Source organism: Leiobunum rupestre, chromosome 2 (assembly GCF_980474605.1).
Source record: "Leiobunum rupestre chromosome 2, qqLeiRupe1.1.hap1, whole genome shotgun sequence".
Taxonomy (NCBI): domain Eukaryota; kingdom Metazoa; phylum Arthropoda; class Arachnida; order Opiliones; family Sclerosomatidae; genus Leiobunum; species Leiobunum rupestre.
Window position 1 is genome coordinate 45,686,233 of NC_143385.1, and position 16,755 is coordinate 45,702,987.

General features: G+C 34.2%; 1 protein-coding gene across 1 annotated transcript; it reads right to left on the bottom strand.

Annotated features, from left to right (window-relative positions):
• Nucleotides 1-7,300: 7,300 nt before the first annotated feature.
• LOC149957605 (uncharacterized) lies at nt 7,301-14,547 on the bottom strand. Its single transcript, XM_090167106.1, has 4 exons — nt 14,519-14,547; nt 14,253-14,461; nt 8,210-8,505; nt 7,301-7,511 (listed from the first exon to the last, which is right to left on the bottom strand). The coding sequence occupies exons 2-4, from the start codon at nt 14,397-14,399 to the stop codon at nt 7,301-7,303; spliced, it is 654 nt and encodes a 217-aa protein (XP_090023232.1). The 5' UTR covers nt 14,400-14,461; nt 14,519-14,547.
• Nucleotides 14,548-16,755: the final 2,208 nt, after the last annotated feature.

A 16,755-nucleotide genomic window follows, 5' to 3' on the forward strand; every position in this document is an offset into this window, starting at 1 on the left:
GGTTCGCTTATAGCCAAGGCTTAACGCCCTTTCAAATTATGACTAGAATTTTGAAAATACTAAAATTTATCCCAAATCAATTAGTTAATCATGTTTACTATACATACAGTAATATTATTGGACATTTTATTCCCATTATTTTCGAAAATACGAACAATTTGACTTCCCCGCCATGTCGTTTTGAAAGCTATTCTAAGCGAACCGACTTGGACAAGTTGCTTCCCGAACCAACACGAAGCGATTTATCACGCTGGTTTCGAAAACTAGTTATCTAAACGAAGCGATTTAAGGGGTAAGTGTGAACGCGGCTTTACAGTATCCAACTAGACACCAGACAACCGATCCAATAAAGCATTAAATCGAATAGAGAACGCCCAAGCAGAGGGGCAATTTAGCAGCCCCGACGCAGTCAGATCCAGGACCCAACTACTTCCGCTTTGACCTTGTCAATACAATTACTATATTAACTCTGTTAGCCACCGCTATGAATTGATTTCATTTGAAATTTTTCATGTTTAGGTTTACTTTCTCTTTTCGGTGTAACAGTCGCAAGCCACAAAGAACGGAACCAGTCTACCGTTCTAATTTCTGGCTCTTTCATTTTAGTTTATTAAATACAGTTTTTCACTCGAAGATCTATTTTGTCCGGTTGTATACTATTGGACCGAATCCCGTTTGACCGAATCCCATTGAACCGAAAAGTATTTTCGTTTATAGCCCAACATGGCGGGATTCAGCTGAATGGGAAATTTAAATCTGGTTCGTTTTCACTTCGGGTAGGTTAGTTCAGGTTAGGTTAGGTTAGTTCAGGTTGGGTTGGGTTAGGTTAGGTTAGGTTAGGTTAGGTTAGGTTGGGTTAGGTTAGGTTGGGTTAGGTTAGGTTAGGTTAGGTTAGTTCAGGTTGGGTTGGGTTGGGTTAGGTTAGGTTAGGTTAGGTTGGGTTGGGTTGGGTTAGGTTAGGTTAGGTTGGGTTAGGTTAGGTTAGTTTAGGTTAGGTTGGGTTGGGTTAGGTTAGATATGGTAGGCAACTATTTCACGTCGGGTCTTATCAAGGTTATTTTCCAAAATTAAACCCGGAAAATATCAAATTTCAAGGGAAAAGGGTCTAAAAATACACGTCGGTACGAAATAATAAATATTTAAGACATAGTTTAGTCCAATTTAGATATACTATCGTCACGTAACCTACGATATATAAATATGTATCACTAACGGTATATTGAATGAAAACCGCGAAAAACGCGGTTTTCGGTTAATTGGAATTCGGTTGAATGGTACATTCGGACGAATGGGATTTCGGTCCAATGGTCTACAATCATTTTGTCCGAGTTTCACGTCTTTTTGTTTGCTCGAAGACCTATTTCTTCAAATTTGTTTCGGGTTTAGGTTTTTTAACCCTTTTTATTCTGGACTAATTTACTTTTTATCGTATTTTATCTACCTTTGCAATGCAGTCCATAGGTGGTTCTTTTTTGCTTAATACTTTGAAAAATTATGTTTTTGACGAAGCTAGACCACTTAAATACTATCCACTTCTTGTCTGGACTTAAATATATCTGAAAGGTAAACGGTTGATAATATAAAAAAATTCAGAAAAATGCGATAAAACTAGTGATAATAAGTCCTTTAAAAATTGTTGAAATACGATAACTTTAAAAATAAGAAATATGCTAAGAAAATTGCGAAAGGCGTATATCGTAAATATATTTAGTATTATTAAGCCCACCATAAATGGACACTGGAGGGTACATACGCTTGCTGAGAAAAAAAGTTTTATTAAGCAAAGACGAGTTTACAACACACGTTCTTCGCTGCATTTGATATTTTTATTAAGTTTAAATTAGATAATTGCCACCTCTCGGGCAAATACGGTATGGAATGTATTCCTCGGGGCCGTCTTTACCTAATTGGAGGCCCCTGGGCAAAGCTATGGGCGATCCCCTGGCCCAAGTTTCTAACCTCCAGTGCGAAGTCCATCGTCGCTCTAATCTACAACTATCGGTTCAAATAGTTTCACTTTTCCTACTGAAGGTTACTAAAGAAGAAGCTTATTCTCAATTTAAAAATACTAACAACCCAAAGTCTTTATTCGTTTTAGATTTACCCTGTCTATAGACGCGACTTAATACGAAGTTTACGACATTCGAGCAATGTTAAAAACATTTTTTTTATTAAAATTTCTTTTACATTTCCCAATATGAAAAATGGGACCCTCCAGAATCTTGGGGTCCTAGGGCAGTGCCCTTTTAGCAAAATGGGAAAGACGGCACTGGTATGCCTAGCCCTTTGCTCAAAGATATTAACTCACTAAGGCGGGGGAAGATGGCGATAATATGCGAATGGTAGCCTTTCATGGGGATAATCAAATCAGAGAGAGTGGGTTACATAAAAGTGAAAGGGAAAGAGGAGAGATTTGATTTCAGAATGGAAACCATTGGGTCTATAATCAATCAAAAAATCTTTATTTAAACACAATATGCAAACACTATACACAAATAAATAAAATGGGGGAACATTAATTATAGCGATGGGACTAATTCTATTTGATCATCTTGATGATTAGGTCACCACTACTGTAGTTATTATCTCTATTCAAATAACATGAGCGGGGGATTTAAACATAACATACACTCTTTGACCAAAGACCGAGCCATAGACTCATTCATTAAGATTTTCCTTGCGGTTTTCAATGCGATCAATGCCTGCATTCAAAAACTCCACCATTTAAGGGGAAACTAACCTACTTTGGCTCAAAAAAGCGAGAGCAAAACAAGTTATACACTAAGTATTACATTTAAAACCATAATACAATTAAAACTGGTGACAAATGATTCTTAACACAAAATAACACTCCAAATCATAATGCAAGGGTAATTACGAACGAAAAGATTATCCTAACTGTATGAACATAAGAAACGGAATGAGCTCTCAACCTCTTGCCGACTTGTCTTAACCTTTCTTCTGACAATAGCGAGGGATTAAACCTTTTTTCTAAGAATATTTCTCTACGTTTCACTAGTTATTTCAGATTTCGACCCTGGGTACTCTACAAAGGGGGACGTGGGAAAAATTCCTACTAATCACTTGACTCTTCTTCGCTGTTGCTCTTCGCTTACGGTACGGAAGCCCAGATTGCGCGAGAGACACACACGCGTTTTCTATGGAGGGGGTCGGATAACTGTACGAATGTCCGTATGACGACGATGAACTTCGAACAAGTTGGCAAGGGTCGTAGGTACCGTAGAGTTTGGTCTGAATCGACTGGATAGACGAAGGAATCGGTCTCTTTAATCTGGTTTTCTTCTGTTGGAACGGCTAGGTAGTCGGTGACCAATGGGCGGCATGAAAATGGAGAAGACGTTGCTTTGCCTAGATTCATGGCTGCTTTGACTATGATTTTCTGACCGGATTACCCTGGATGAATGAATTTCATGCTTCTCCCGACATTGGGAGCTTTGTAATTCAGTTGTTGGGGTATTCAGTACATTGCAACATTTATTCAGAAGTTGTGATAAAGATATACAATTTATAAAAGCTTTTGTTACAACGTACATAAGAGCTAAGGACATGTCACGAACGATTTCGTGTGACCACTCCAGTTCTAACCCAAGAAGCGAGCCAGGCACAAATGAAATCCGTGTCGTGGCTCTCAGAAAGCATGTTACATATAACATATTGATTGTGTTTGGATGGCTCTTGTATTGTTACTTAATATAAAAATAGATGTTCACTTATCTCGTTACGTGGTCTTTCGAGCTTTTAAACAACACTCGATCCGAGGCGCGTCTATTGATATTTGGGAGTTTCCGATAAATTTATTGCAATATGTTCGGTAAACATGAATTTATGTTAAAGACCAATAATTTAATAAAAGAGAAAACTAGCTACTTTATTTACACAGTAATATTTATAAAAGCTACAACATTTAGTACACGGGGGCTATAGTTTCGCGCTCTGTTCAGAGGCATCATCAGGTCTGTTTTCAACAATTTTAAAATTATACAAAATTACGGTTCTATAGAACCACGTGACTCTAAATACATCGTAAACTGGTCTATAACTGTGAACTATTAGTCTATGAACTAAAGTGTTCCTGTGGAAAAAGCTACACAGAGATTAACGAACACAAATATGATATATAAAAAAAAGAAAACCTACAACTCTGTTCTTGCTGAACACATCGCTGATAACCCGACCCATAAAACACTTTTTAATGAACCTAAACATATCGCCTACGTAGACAACTATTTTAAATTAAATATTAAAGAATCACTTCAAATAATTAAAAAAATGGAAACTAAATTCAAGTTTTAACAGAGATAATGGTCCGGTAAGTTTTCTAGCGGAATTGTGGTAGACCAGTTTACTTAATTTTGAAATTGTTGAAACCAGAATTGATGATGACTCTGAACAGAGCGCGAAACTAGTCTCCGTGTACTAAATGTTGTACATTTAAAAAATTATGTGTAAATAAAGCAGTTAATTTTCTCTTTTATTACAATATACACAGGTGTATTTTATGTTAGTATCAATTATGTACACGAAATTTACAATATCCAAAGAAGTCTATGTAACAGCTGTTTTTTTGAAGGCGTGATGACGTACCTGCGCAACAACCAGGAAGATGGTAAATCCTTAGGTTCATTGTCTTCAAATCACATCTCGTTCTGAGCTTTATTCTTACGAAACAATCTTGAGCCACATTTCTATTTATCAGTTCTACCACCGTTTCTCTTCTAGCATTTCCTGAAAGCTGTCTGAAGGTAGGAGATATGAACCCTAGTAGGTGCATATAATCGCTGTTGCTAGTTGGTTTCTCTTCAATAACGCCAATGAGACTAGATTTTCGTTCTTTACATTGCCCTTTCATACGTGCAAAATGAACACCACTTCGGCTGACAATAGCTCTTTGAAACACTAGCGTGCACGTCAAGCCTGCGTTTTCTGCAAAATGTCGAAAAATAGTATGGGTACATGACCATTTTTGAAAAACTTTGGCTGAGTTTTCCGTAAATTACTTCCGTGGGAGCCATTCTAGAATATTCATCAAAGGGAAGGGTCAAAGTGAAATCGTTAAATCAGATATCATCCTGTTTCTCATCAGAAGAATTATCGTTGACACTTTCGCATTTGTCATCTTGGATTTCCTCAAAATCATCGTTGGAACTTTGAGTTTCTTAATTGTGAAATTACTAAAATTTCGGGACTTTCATAGCAACATCAGCAGCACACGCTAGCCCAATATTGGTTGGGGAGTGGTAGGCAAGCCAGTTAATAGTCTTGGTCAGCAGCCTTCCGAAATTTTACGTTTTTATAAGATCCTTTTATTGTGGAAACATGGTTAGATTTTTGTTAATCTGTGACAGTCGGTATCCCAGAACCCCAACGTCGAAAATAAAAGGTTGCCCTACTAGTCCTAAAATTGTCCACCCGATTGATCAGATGTCATCCTGGCCGACTATCCAGAAAATTGTCGGTTCGACATTCTGTCAACAGTCAAGTTGGGTGTTCTGCCAACCTTTGATGTAATGGTTCAACCGACTAAAGCCGCGTTCACACTAGACACTTTGGAACGGTTTCGAAGGTACTAATTGTAAAATTTTGCTGTCGAATGTATTTTTTTTTGACGATTTATCAGCTCGGAATAAAAAAGTAGAATTTGTTTCTTTTTTTAATTTTAATTCCAACCAATTCAATTTTTCATATGTTAATTTTTGGTTATCCATGTTAAATGATCACGAAATGTTAACCCTTGCATGTACCGTTAAAACTACCGAAAAGAAATAAAAACTAAATGTTTTTGTAAAAACATTTTGTACAAAGCTTTTGTATCATTTCTTTATTTCAAGAATACTTTTCAAATTACGTAGTCATTACAAATTTTTATTTAGTATTAATGCTTTATTATTGCAGAAACAAAATTGCTATTTCAAATCGGAATACAATTATGAAATGATTATTGAAGGACCAAATATAAATCAAACAAGATGGCAGTGGTCAGGGGTCAAAATAGCCTTCTTTTCGTCACCTTACCACTGATTGGCCAAACCTAACGTACACTCCACCAATTATTTCGACAAGCCGCTGTGGCCCAGTACAGAAGAGCAACTTGGAAAATTAATTCGGCGATCGCGTTGACTTGAAATTTCTTTTCGATTCATATATCACTTACATTTTGTCCCCAAACTGTTTTAGACAAAATAAGTGAAATTTTATAAGTGCATGTATGGCTCAAATTGATTTTCTTATCGAATCATATATTGTTTAGGCCCAATCAGTTTCAGGAAGCCTATTTTAATCACTCTGTAAAGACATTTTGGCCAAAATTAGCACTGTCTGAAAAGCAGAGTACATTAACAACGATCCCAATGACCTTGCTATCCATCCGGTGAAAAACGTTTTATCAATGAATATCATGTTTATTGACAACAGCAATAAAAGTAATAACAGATAAAACCCGTTTTTGGGCGCCTTAAATCCTACCGCTTTGTAAAAAAAGCTTATTTAAAATTCTTATTTTCCTTGAAATCTTGGGATCGCTATGCTAAACTATAGAATGTCGAAGCCAGAAAAGTTCGAGTAATTTCGAAGGTTTAAAAATTGCGCTTCTCTAACCGCTTCTTTAAAATCGGTTGTCCTAGTAAGTATCAGATTTGAAAATTTCAAGTTAGTAGAAAATTCCGGTATATAGGCAATGGTACAGCTTCTCGAAATTAAAAAATATTTTATAAGTTATACGGTATAACTTATACCAGTAACTTAAACTGACGTTACCATGAGAAACAATGTTTTAAAAAGAAGAAACTGAAATATCCAAAATTAAATAAAATTCCATTTTCTTGGTTTTGCGATGATATGGCCGAGTTGATGTGGAGTGGTTCGTTAAAGAATTTACGCCCGTTAACAAGGTTTCATTCAATGCTTTGTGACATTACTGAATTTTCTCTCAGCTAGTTGCTTCGGTTGTTATGGGAAGCCAAAATTACTTCTTTAATGACGTTGTTATTAAAAATATTGTGGAAATCATCCGAAAACACTCGAATACATAAAAAACACAACCCGCAAGTTCACACATCAAATTCAAACTTTTTTTACGAAACAATAAAGACCTTTTCACACGAGCCAACTTTTCCAATCAAAATGCTGAGTCAGCAAAAATGGATCAGTGATCCATTTTTTTTTCGCATACTATTTTGGCGGATCAACTCATCGAACTTTTATTCACACGAACCAACTAGTTGACTCAACTCAAGTTGACTCATCTTGTTGGGTCAAAAAGTTGGCTCGTGTGAAAAGGCCTTTAGAAGAGATACCCGAAGAGTTCAAATAGAAGTTTTATAAATGCGATTGAGTAACCAATTAATAAAACGAGGAGCGGACCAATGATCTGTTCAAAGTTCAATTGATTTATTGTCGTTTGTGATTCCATTTTAAGGCAAAACTGTTCCACTTTTTCAATTTCAAAATCGCAAAATCGGTTTCTTATTCTTCCAGAGTGAAATGTCAATATCCTGAAAATTAAAACATCTGGAGTTTTAACCAGTAACATAAGTTATTTACATTTTTCACTTCACTATTTGAAATTCTACCAATAAAACTGTACAAAAGGACAAAGATAATATAGACCGCGTACAGTATATTCAAAATCACACCCTGGCAAGAAGTCAGTAGCTTTTATCCACTTCCTGTTGGAGCTCCATAGTTACCATTGAAGTACACCGGCCGATAGAGCGTGCCGGAAGTTAGGAATCACTTCGTCAGAAAATCCTTAATCATGATCTCATCAATGTCCAATTCCTTTGTTTGTCCTATGGAATTTGACCTTGAGGTTGAGTTAATCGTTAAGTTTTTCTTGGCATTTTTATATTCAGCTTTTTACGCGTCTTGTTTATTCTGCTCTACATAATTCTTACACTGATTTTAAAAAAAAATTGTAAATTTGTTAATATTTCTAATTGGTGTATTTTTAACGATTAACATGCCACATCTGTTCAGCCAATTGGCAAGAATAGAGTGCCATTGAAAACTGTCTCTATCCGTCGAAACTCCGTTTTTCAATTTTACTTACAATATAAATATAACTCTAGTTTAAGATTTATATATAATTATGGAAAGTTGCAATACCTATGAACTGTTAACTAAGTTGGGAAAATTTTGTCAAGACGAAAATACTTGTTAATATCTTTACGAATAATATTTTTCATCTTACACTTTGTTTATGCTCTCGATTAGTTTAGAATGAGCGTTCAGTTGGAAAGCAAAAGCTTTGTAGTACGTCGAAAAGCAATCATCAACAAGTCGAAATCTGCAACTTTCTTCACGTTTTAATCTCACGTTTAGAACACTCTCAACAATTGTTGGTCGTTTACTGCAAAGAGCAAAGCGCCTGTTTTCGATACCGTCCAGAAACCATTTCTTACTTCTGACCTTTCTGTCGATTAATTGACCTCCTTTGCCGTTAACTCTAAACACTTCTTCCATGAGGTCATCCTGTTTCGATAAAATCTGAAAAACATGAAAAATTTAGAATAAATTCAAACCAATAAGGTTTTAAATTAAAAACAAAAATTTACTAGTATCGTATTGATATGAAAATAAATATTTTACTCTTTACTTATTTGAATTACACATTTATTAGTAAAAATATTGAACTAGAATGTACAATGTCTTAATCATCATTTCAGTAGAGTATAAATGACATTTATATTATTGTGGGAGGAAAATAATGTTATTACTTTAAGAACAAAATCTGGGATAAAAATGTACAACAAGCACATTTTTAAATCATTTGGATAAGTGTCACATACTCGTTCGTAATCCAAATGCTAAGCGTTTTTCACTTTTAAACGACTTACGTATGAAACATCGTCTATTTAATGTAAATTGTGTTGATTCTATTCAAAATCGTTTGATTAGAGAATGTTTCTTTTAATAAACTAAGCAATCTTAGAGATATTGCAAGAGCTTTTACGTTAATCACATTTATTTCCGGTATTGGAAACCAGGACGTTCCATAATCTTACAATTATCGCATTAAATCTTTTCAACTTGACGTCGTATCAAAAATTATCTGGCAAGTCAACCAGAGCATTGCGAGTATACTGGGAACTAGGGTTGTGCGAGTGCTCGATCGGCATCAAGTACTTGAACTCGAACTCAAATAAGGAATTTTTAAATACTCTTCGATTAAGCCGCAAGCTGACCTTAGCGGGTAATTATTTATTCCCGTCGTATTCGGGCACTTGACAACTCATTGGGTATTTGCAAAGATCGGTGTGGATCTACGAAGACTACTTACAGTACAAGAGAGTGGAGATGGCCATGTTTTAGAGTAGACATGAACAAACGGTGTCCTTTCCTTTTATTGACAACGCTTACAACAAAAGTTATCTAGTGCTACTGTTATGTGTCGGTTTTGGTATTGAGCGTCACTTTGGCAATTCTTTTTCTAGAGTTCGCGTGGCAATTTCTCCAATAGTTTAATATAGTTTTTAAATAAATCAAAATGGAGTGCTCCTATTCTAGCTATTTAAGATGAAATAAGCGAAATCGTACACAAATAAGATGGTATTAAAAGGTATTCAATTGTTTGAAATCATAACGTAATGAATTAACGAAACAGTAAGCAGAAAATTAGTATTATACTTCATAATAAAAACCAAAATCTTTAGAAATAAAATGTAAAAAAGTAAATGAAAGATTGTTGGGGAACTTATTCGATTAATACATGTAGTGTAATTAGAAAGCTTCAACATTGGAATCGGACTTTTTAGTACAAAACCTTTATCGATATCCCTACTGCACAAAGATATTACAAGACTTGAATACTGGTCGAATAAATTTTGGAAACTTTGTACCCGACTCGAACAGTTAAAACCACTACTCAAGCAGCGCTACTAGCAAACCCAAAGAATGGTTTTTACCAAAAGACTTAGGTATTCATTAATTAAAGCAATTTATCTTTTTCATAGAGTTTCATTTTGAAAATGGTTATATTTTCTAGAATAATTTAATAAATTTAAGTAATTTTTTCCTCGACAATAAACTGAAAAGGTTAAATAAATTTTTCTCACATTTTAAAATTTTGTTGTAAGACCTGTATTCTTACTAGTTCTTTTTTAAACGTTGAAAATGCTCAAAAACCAGGGGTGCATTCTTTTAAGATGTAGAAGTGACCGTCGTTACGAGAAGAAGAAACACATGAAAAATGTGTTTTTCTTTCTTTTCCGAAACCCAGAAGACATCGTGAAAATTATTTTCAGTGGTTGGGCTGGTTAAAATAAGATCGGTTATGTGAAGATAACATTAAAATTAAAACCTATGTTTGCTCAAAGCATTCTTACGGTGAGAATGGACCATCAGAAATGTATCCGGACCAAATTGAAGATGGTTTTGAAGATAGACTAGAAAGGGAGAAACTGAAATCATTCAAGTTCAAAAAACGTTACGGCAATGTGAAACATACCCCACCAACTGACTTGGACGTGGCATTATATGTTCATATACCATTTACCATTTCTACTACATGTGTGTCTAAAAGTGAAATTGTCTCGAGTGATTATAACATAACGACTATTCCATGAACCCAATTATTGAAAGGCCCAAATTATTCAAGTTTCACCTTCCTAATAATTCGTATTTAACGTTTCTGTCAGATGAAATCAGATTACTGAAAATGTTTAACATTATCGAAATTGTTAACACTGTTATCCTGATAATTGATAGTTAACCAGCATAAAAAAATGAAATCTAGGGGAAATTAGTCAATAATATCTCTATTAATGGAACTTCCCACTTCGATTACATCTACAAGGATACTTTTGGAAATTTTGCGTAAGTTAGATTCGATACAAACATGCGAAGGAAATGAAAAAAATAGAGTACAAAGACTTGTTTGATAGTGAATTCAATGTTCGTCTACCAATAATGTATGTCATAGCTGTTGTGAATTACTTAGTGGCCAAGCTAGCTGTGATTGTTTTTTTAATCTGGTTTGAACATTTCGGAAAATGTAGTCAAGACAACGTCTCAGTGCTGATGAAAATGATTCCCCATATAAAATGATTCGACTAATTAACTTAATTATAGAAAACTTCGTATCGAACCTAAAGAAGACAATATCAGAAAATGGCAAAGAAGAGAAAGAACTTAACGCACTAAAATTAAGAATCGCAAAGGGGAAGACCCTTGAAGACGTCTTTAAAGAGCAAACCTGGGAATTTATGCAAAAGAATAAAATAACTAACGAACATATCTATCTTACTTCCTTCAGCAAAATGTGTTTCAAGTATGCGGCACAAATCTTATCAGATTCGACGGCAAATTTCCTAAAACAGAAAAATGAAGAAGATTGTCGAGAAACTATAAAAGTTGTAGATTTGTTCAACTCGCGGTTTGATATTATGAACAAGAGGAATTGTATGGAAGGCTTCTACATAAGAAACTCAAAACTAAATCATTTTTAAAGCGCTAATAATCTCCATTTAGAGTTCTGAAAATGTCTATTCGGGGAGAAAATACCGAACAAATAAATGTTGAATAAGGAAATTTACTTTTTTCAGAAACTTTTTAAGTGCTTAACAATTTGTAAATATCAACAGATGAATTAAGACATCATACAAAGACAATCACGTTTGTAAGTCACAACTAGGTTCATTAGGTAATATGAATTAAAATTTATTTCAGATAAAACTTAAGTCAATTTATCATAGAAAGGCTATTTTGTTATTAAAAATTTAAATCCGCTATGGCTTTTCTTTTTTTATCTTAAGTGTTGATGTAACAAGTTAATCTAGATTTCAAAACTTTGCTTCTTGCTTCTGCCTTGAAATTGTTAAACAAAGTAGTTATCACAAGAGTTAAAAGGGACGGAGATTTGGTTTCAGCTATGGCCCATTTATCAGTGAAATATTCCCACTTTTGCATAATTATCTTGTTTTCAAATATACTGGAGATAGCCTTTTTTCTCTTGTTGTTCGTACATTTTCCATCATAGAATTGAGTTACTTTGTCCAATATCACATTAAAAAGGGAAAGTTCCGTGCGAGCAATACAATAATCCACCACCATCTTGTATTTCCCATCTTCCGTCCATCCAGCTGGTACACATCCAAATTCTGTATCAGAAGATATAAATTCGAAGACCTATTCGAGTTTCATTCCCTCCGTTAAATTCTTTAAAAGTTTCCTCAATAATGTGCCATCGACATAGTGCCTTTCTTTTTGATTCTCCTGGTGAGAGTTAAGGTACGAGATCTTAGCTGTTTCCGGTTTAAAAGAAATAAAGTGGTTGCATATTTCATCCAGAATAATTCGAGTTTCAACTTATTTGGCTTTTGAGGTTAAACATTCCTCTTAAAAAAATAGGTTTATTAAAGTAAATACTTTTTTTTATATTCAATTAACGTACCCCTAAATTCTCCAAAGAATTAATAAATTATTGTACTTTTCCTTTTGGCCAATACTTATACAATGGTATCCCAGTAAGTTGTTTGGAAACCAACGATCCCCAAAAATAGTTGCCTTCAAAGACAAGAAAAAAGTCTTGTATTCATCACTGCCCTTCATTTCAGAAACTCATTATCTCCAAACATTTAACTTTCAGATAAATTGATTTTTGTAATTATTATGAAAAATAACAATAAAAAGTATTTAGGTGACTGAAAACTAGTTTTTAGGGGTTTCTTTTTGTCCGCAATCTAAATATGACAACGACCTTAGCCAAAATTAAATAAATCTCAGAATAATTTTACATCATGCGTTTTGTACGTTTATATTTGGCTAAAACTCTTGACAGAAACGCATTATGTGGTATAATAATACCAAGAATGTATTTATTTATACTCAGGGAGAATGAATATGTCGAGATTATTTTTACCGTTTCTCTAATTCCACCCGTTGGGCCCCCCGGTATGCTCCTCCGCTTTAATAAAATCAAATAATATTGCAATCTCATTGGTTCTTAAAAATTACGTTTTTCGACGCGATTAACGCTGCAGCGAGGACGCAAAAAGTAAGACCGCCCGCCTCCTTTTTCCCTCCCCCCCCCCCTTAGCGTGACGGGGTTAGGGGCTCAACGTGTCCGTCGATAGTCTCGACATATTCATTCTCCCTGAGTATAAATAAATACATTCTTGATAATACTGAGTAACGGCCATTGTGATTGTTGCCATTGAAATGCAGCTAAAGAAATTAGAGCAGACGAAATAATACGAAATGGAGACTCTTATTGGTTAATAACAAAATAATGCGTTTCTGCGAAGTATTTTCGAAACTTTTCGATTTTAATGCGTTTTTGCATTTCTACATCTCGGAATCTAGACCAGAAATAGAATAACGGACTTGTTGAGGTGTTTTTTACTAGTTTCTTCTTTCTATGCAATTTTATTCTAAAAAATTAAATAACTAATAATTCCCTTATAAAATTAAATAAGTTAATTTTCAGCTTCCAGTGCATTTTTCCTAGCAAGACAATCATTGGGATATTCTGTTTTTATTTTATTTTACATGTTATTGTCGTAGAAACGGAACTATCCAGTTGATCAGCTCGTTCATTAATGGCAATATTTGAAGAGGAAACTGAACCTGATTCAGAAAAATATTTAAATTTAATAGTGGTTCAATAATGAATTTGATAAAAAAACATACACTTTTCAACGTTTTGTAAAAGTTCTGGTTCATCATTTCATTCAATTGATGATGTAGAATCTAAAACATTTGATATATTAATTAACTAATTATTACTGGAAAGCTTATTTAAAAACTTAATACATACCATGATTGAAAAGACTTTCCAAATCACGCATATTATTATCCAAATTCATTTTTAATTAAATATCAAACCAATTTCTGACGTTTTCAAAACCAAATAAAAGCTCACGTGTTTCACCTTTGCTAATAAGACTACTATTTTAGTACGTCAAGACTATAACCTCTTTGGTTCGGCCCACCATTTTTATATACGTGGTGACATCCCGCGCTGAGACTGAACACGGCTTCAAATTCTAGCGAGAAATGTCCTTGTGGAACACCTTCCTTAGTCTATGCTGAAACTAACATATCCTTAACAGAACCCTACCCTAATTGAATTCAATCATATCAAATGAAAAATTGGGTCAAGACTAATAAGAAAAAGCCGCTGAAGGTTTTTTAGGAAGGGTTGCAGCCTATTACTTCGGTTTGACCTGATTTTATCAGACTATGTACTGTTATTTTTTCCGATTTTAGCAATTAATCAAATTAATTGTATCTACCTGAATAATCTGAAAGTCAGAGGAGTCCCTGATGATAAAAATCTCTACTTGAGGAAAGTTGAGAAAATCAGCGAGGCTATTGATAAACGGACTTTCTTTGGGGACACTCAAGTGAGACATCAAAACGCCCGAGAACGCTCTCAACATGACTAGGCTACAAATTATTAAACCGCAAAGCAAAATTCTTCCATTTATCGGCTCACGAAAAGCTGAAAATTTTATTATGTATATAATTTGAGATTTAATATTGAATTTGCTTTTTTTACTTTGTCCTAGCAGTACACTCCATTGTATGAATGAGATATTCTGAAAATGGGTTCGAAATTTATATTTTTTGGTAGTATGTCTTCGAAGTAAAAAACGTTGGAGAGAGTAGACGCAGCTAATCAATCCAAAACACGAAGCGAGGTACGCGTAAACCTGGAAAGAAACAACGTTGAAATAATGTATGAGACGGGATCAAAGGAAAATTGCTGCATTGACGAAGTAAAACTAATGCCGGTCTTCTAGGCGAATTTAACAAATGTCTAGCGTTGAAGACTTCATATTTCTACATATTTATTATTTTATTTTCTTGAAGTATCCACATTTTACATAACACCACTTCATTGGTTTATACCATGCATAGCGCTAAATAAAGAACCGCTTTTACAAAAACTTTATTAAAAATGGTAAACCGAAAATAAAAGAACCAAATCGTTTCTAAAGACTGATACTGAATGTGTCACCAAAAATGTTTATTTATTTTAATGTTTTTGTGTATCGTATTGTATCAGTCAATATAAATGGTGGTTTTTTAATGGAAAAATGTATTTGAATGCAATGTCAATTTTACCAGCTCGTAGATTGTAAAGCATTTCGTAGTATTTTAATATATAGCAAGCGTGAAAACATTTTCTGCCCCCCGGTGGAATCAAACCACTGTCCATTTGACGTCCCATGGCGTAGGACTAGTGCTCGGAAATGATTATTCATTATCCACAAAATTTCAGATTTATTTAACAAAAGTTGGTAAAAAGAATATAATTTTAACTTATTTAATTATGTTCTTTACGCAACCAAGCTTTTATTTGAATTTAAATGGTATTTATTCAAATAATTGTTTGTTTTGTGTAAATAATAGGCTTATCCACTTTCGATTACGCATTGTAACCCGGCCACCTGAATTAAAGGCTTCAAAAGTAGCTTGATGACTTAGGCCTAAGGTGGTGCCTTGGGTATTAGCCTAGCTGATTATTAAAAAATATATTGGTTATTTAAATAAATATTATTTAAATATCGCCGAACTTATTTTATCCATGGATAAAAGTTAATCGAACGCCGACCTCTACGTAGGACGATAACCCGAAGGTTTAAAGTTGGATTCCACATAGAAGCAGTTGAGGATTTTCACGCTATTTAAATTTTATTAATAATTTAAAATATTACAAGAAGTGTGACAAAATATTCAAGGTATCAATTCGATAAGATGACACCAAGACTCTGGGAAGTGTGAAGTTAAAACATGAAGAGCTCTTAGGCTACATTTACAGAAAACGAGAAAGAGTAGCTCGTAAGAGTCAGGCGTGGTTCAGAAAGGGTGCCACTTTTTCTGGGTGGGATTGTAAATGATAGGTTCTAAATCCATGCAAAGGAATAATGCATTTAAGTTAACAAGTTTAGTACTCTTTTCCAAGTAAACATTTTGTCCTGACTCCTGAACTGTGATTCACTTAAGAAGTTAATTTTTCTGTTTTTTCAAACAAGACCTGGGCAAAATTGAATCAATTCAAAATTGAGTTACATACATAGACGTCATAGCTTGAAAGCCAATTAAAATATCGGTTTTCAGGGCTTAAATTTCCAACGCCAACGAGAAATGACATGCGAGTATCACTGATGTACGATGTGAACTGAACGGCGGGAAGTCGGTCGTGCGTCACAGTGATATAATGAAATGCGGCGTCTAGTACCTTAATAACCAAAATTGTGACAATAAACATGTTGGTCAAATGGTATTTGTATTTAACTAACTGCGAAAAAAATAAATAATTGTTTCATCATAAAATTTTTTTCAATTATCGCGGATAATAATTTGGGCCATGGTTCCCACATAGCAATGGAACGTTTGACTTTGGTCGATTTTCAGTTTTGGGGTTAAAGTGACGTTTTCAGGTCTTTTATTAACAATCGCTCTACGTTTATAATTAGTGAATATAATTAACAGTTATCAAGAATTTCGTTAATAAAAATATCAACGTAGTTATGACGCCATAAAAATTAATTTTGTAAACGATAATGTTTTTATTAATATATCGGTAAAAAATCCATGTTTAATTTTTGTTTTGTATTTAACAATAATTTCAACGTCAATAATCAACGCCAATAACATGTCGTTTTAGTCTAAATTGTCTTACATTTTTATGAACGGTCTGACAACCCTGCTTTAACAGTTATAGCGATCCGATTTCTATCCAAAATAATCGGAAACTATTTTGTTACAAATACATTTTTCGGGTACAAA

Bases quoted from the DNA above. Each gene is read 5' to 3' on its own strand.
- LOC149957605 (XM_090167106.1), bottom strand. From the start codon at position 14,399: ATGTTGAGAGCGTTCTCGGGCGTTTTGATGTCTCACTTGAGTGTCCCC. The intron at 8,506-14,252 runs GTAGATACAATT...CATGTTTTTCAG, and splicing joins CTGACTTTCAGATTATTCAG to ATTTTATCGAAACAGGATGA. The intron at 7,512-8,209 runs GTAAGATGAAAA...TTTAATTTTCAG, and splicing joins ATCGAGAGCATAAACAAAGT to GATATTGACATTTCACTCTG.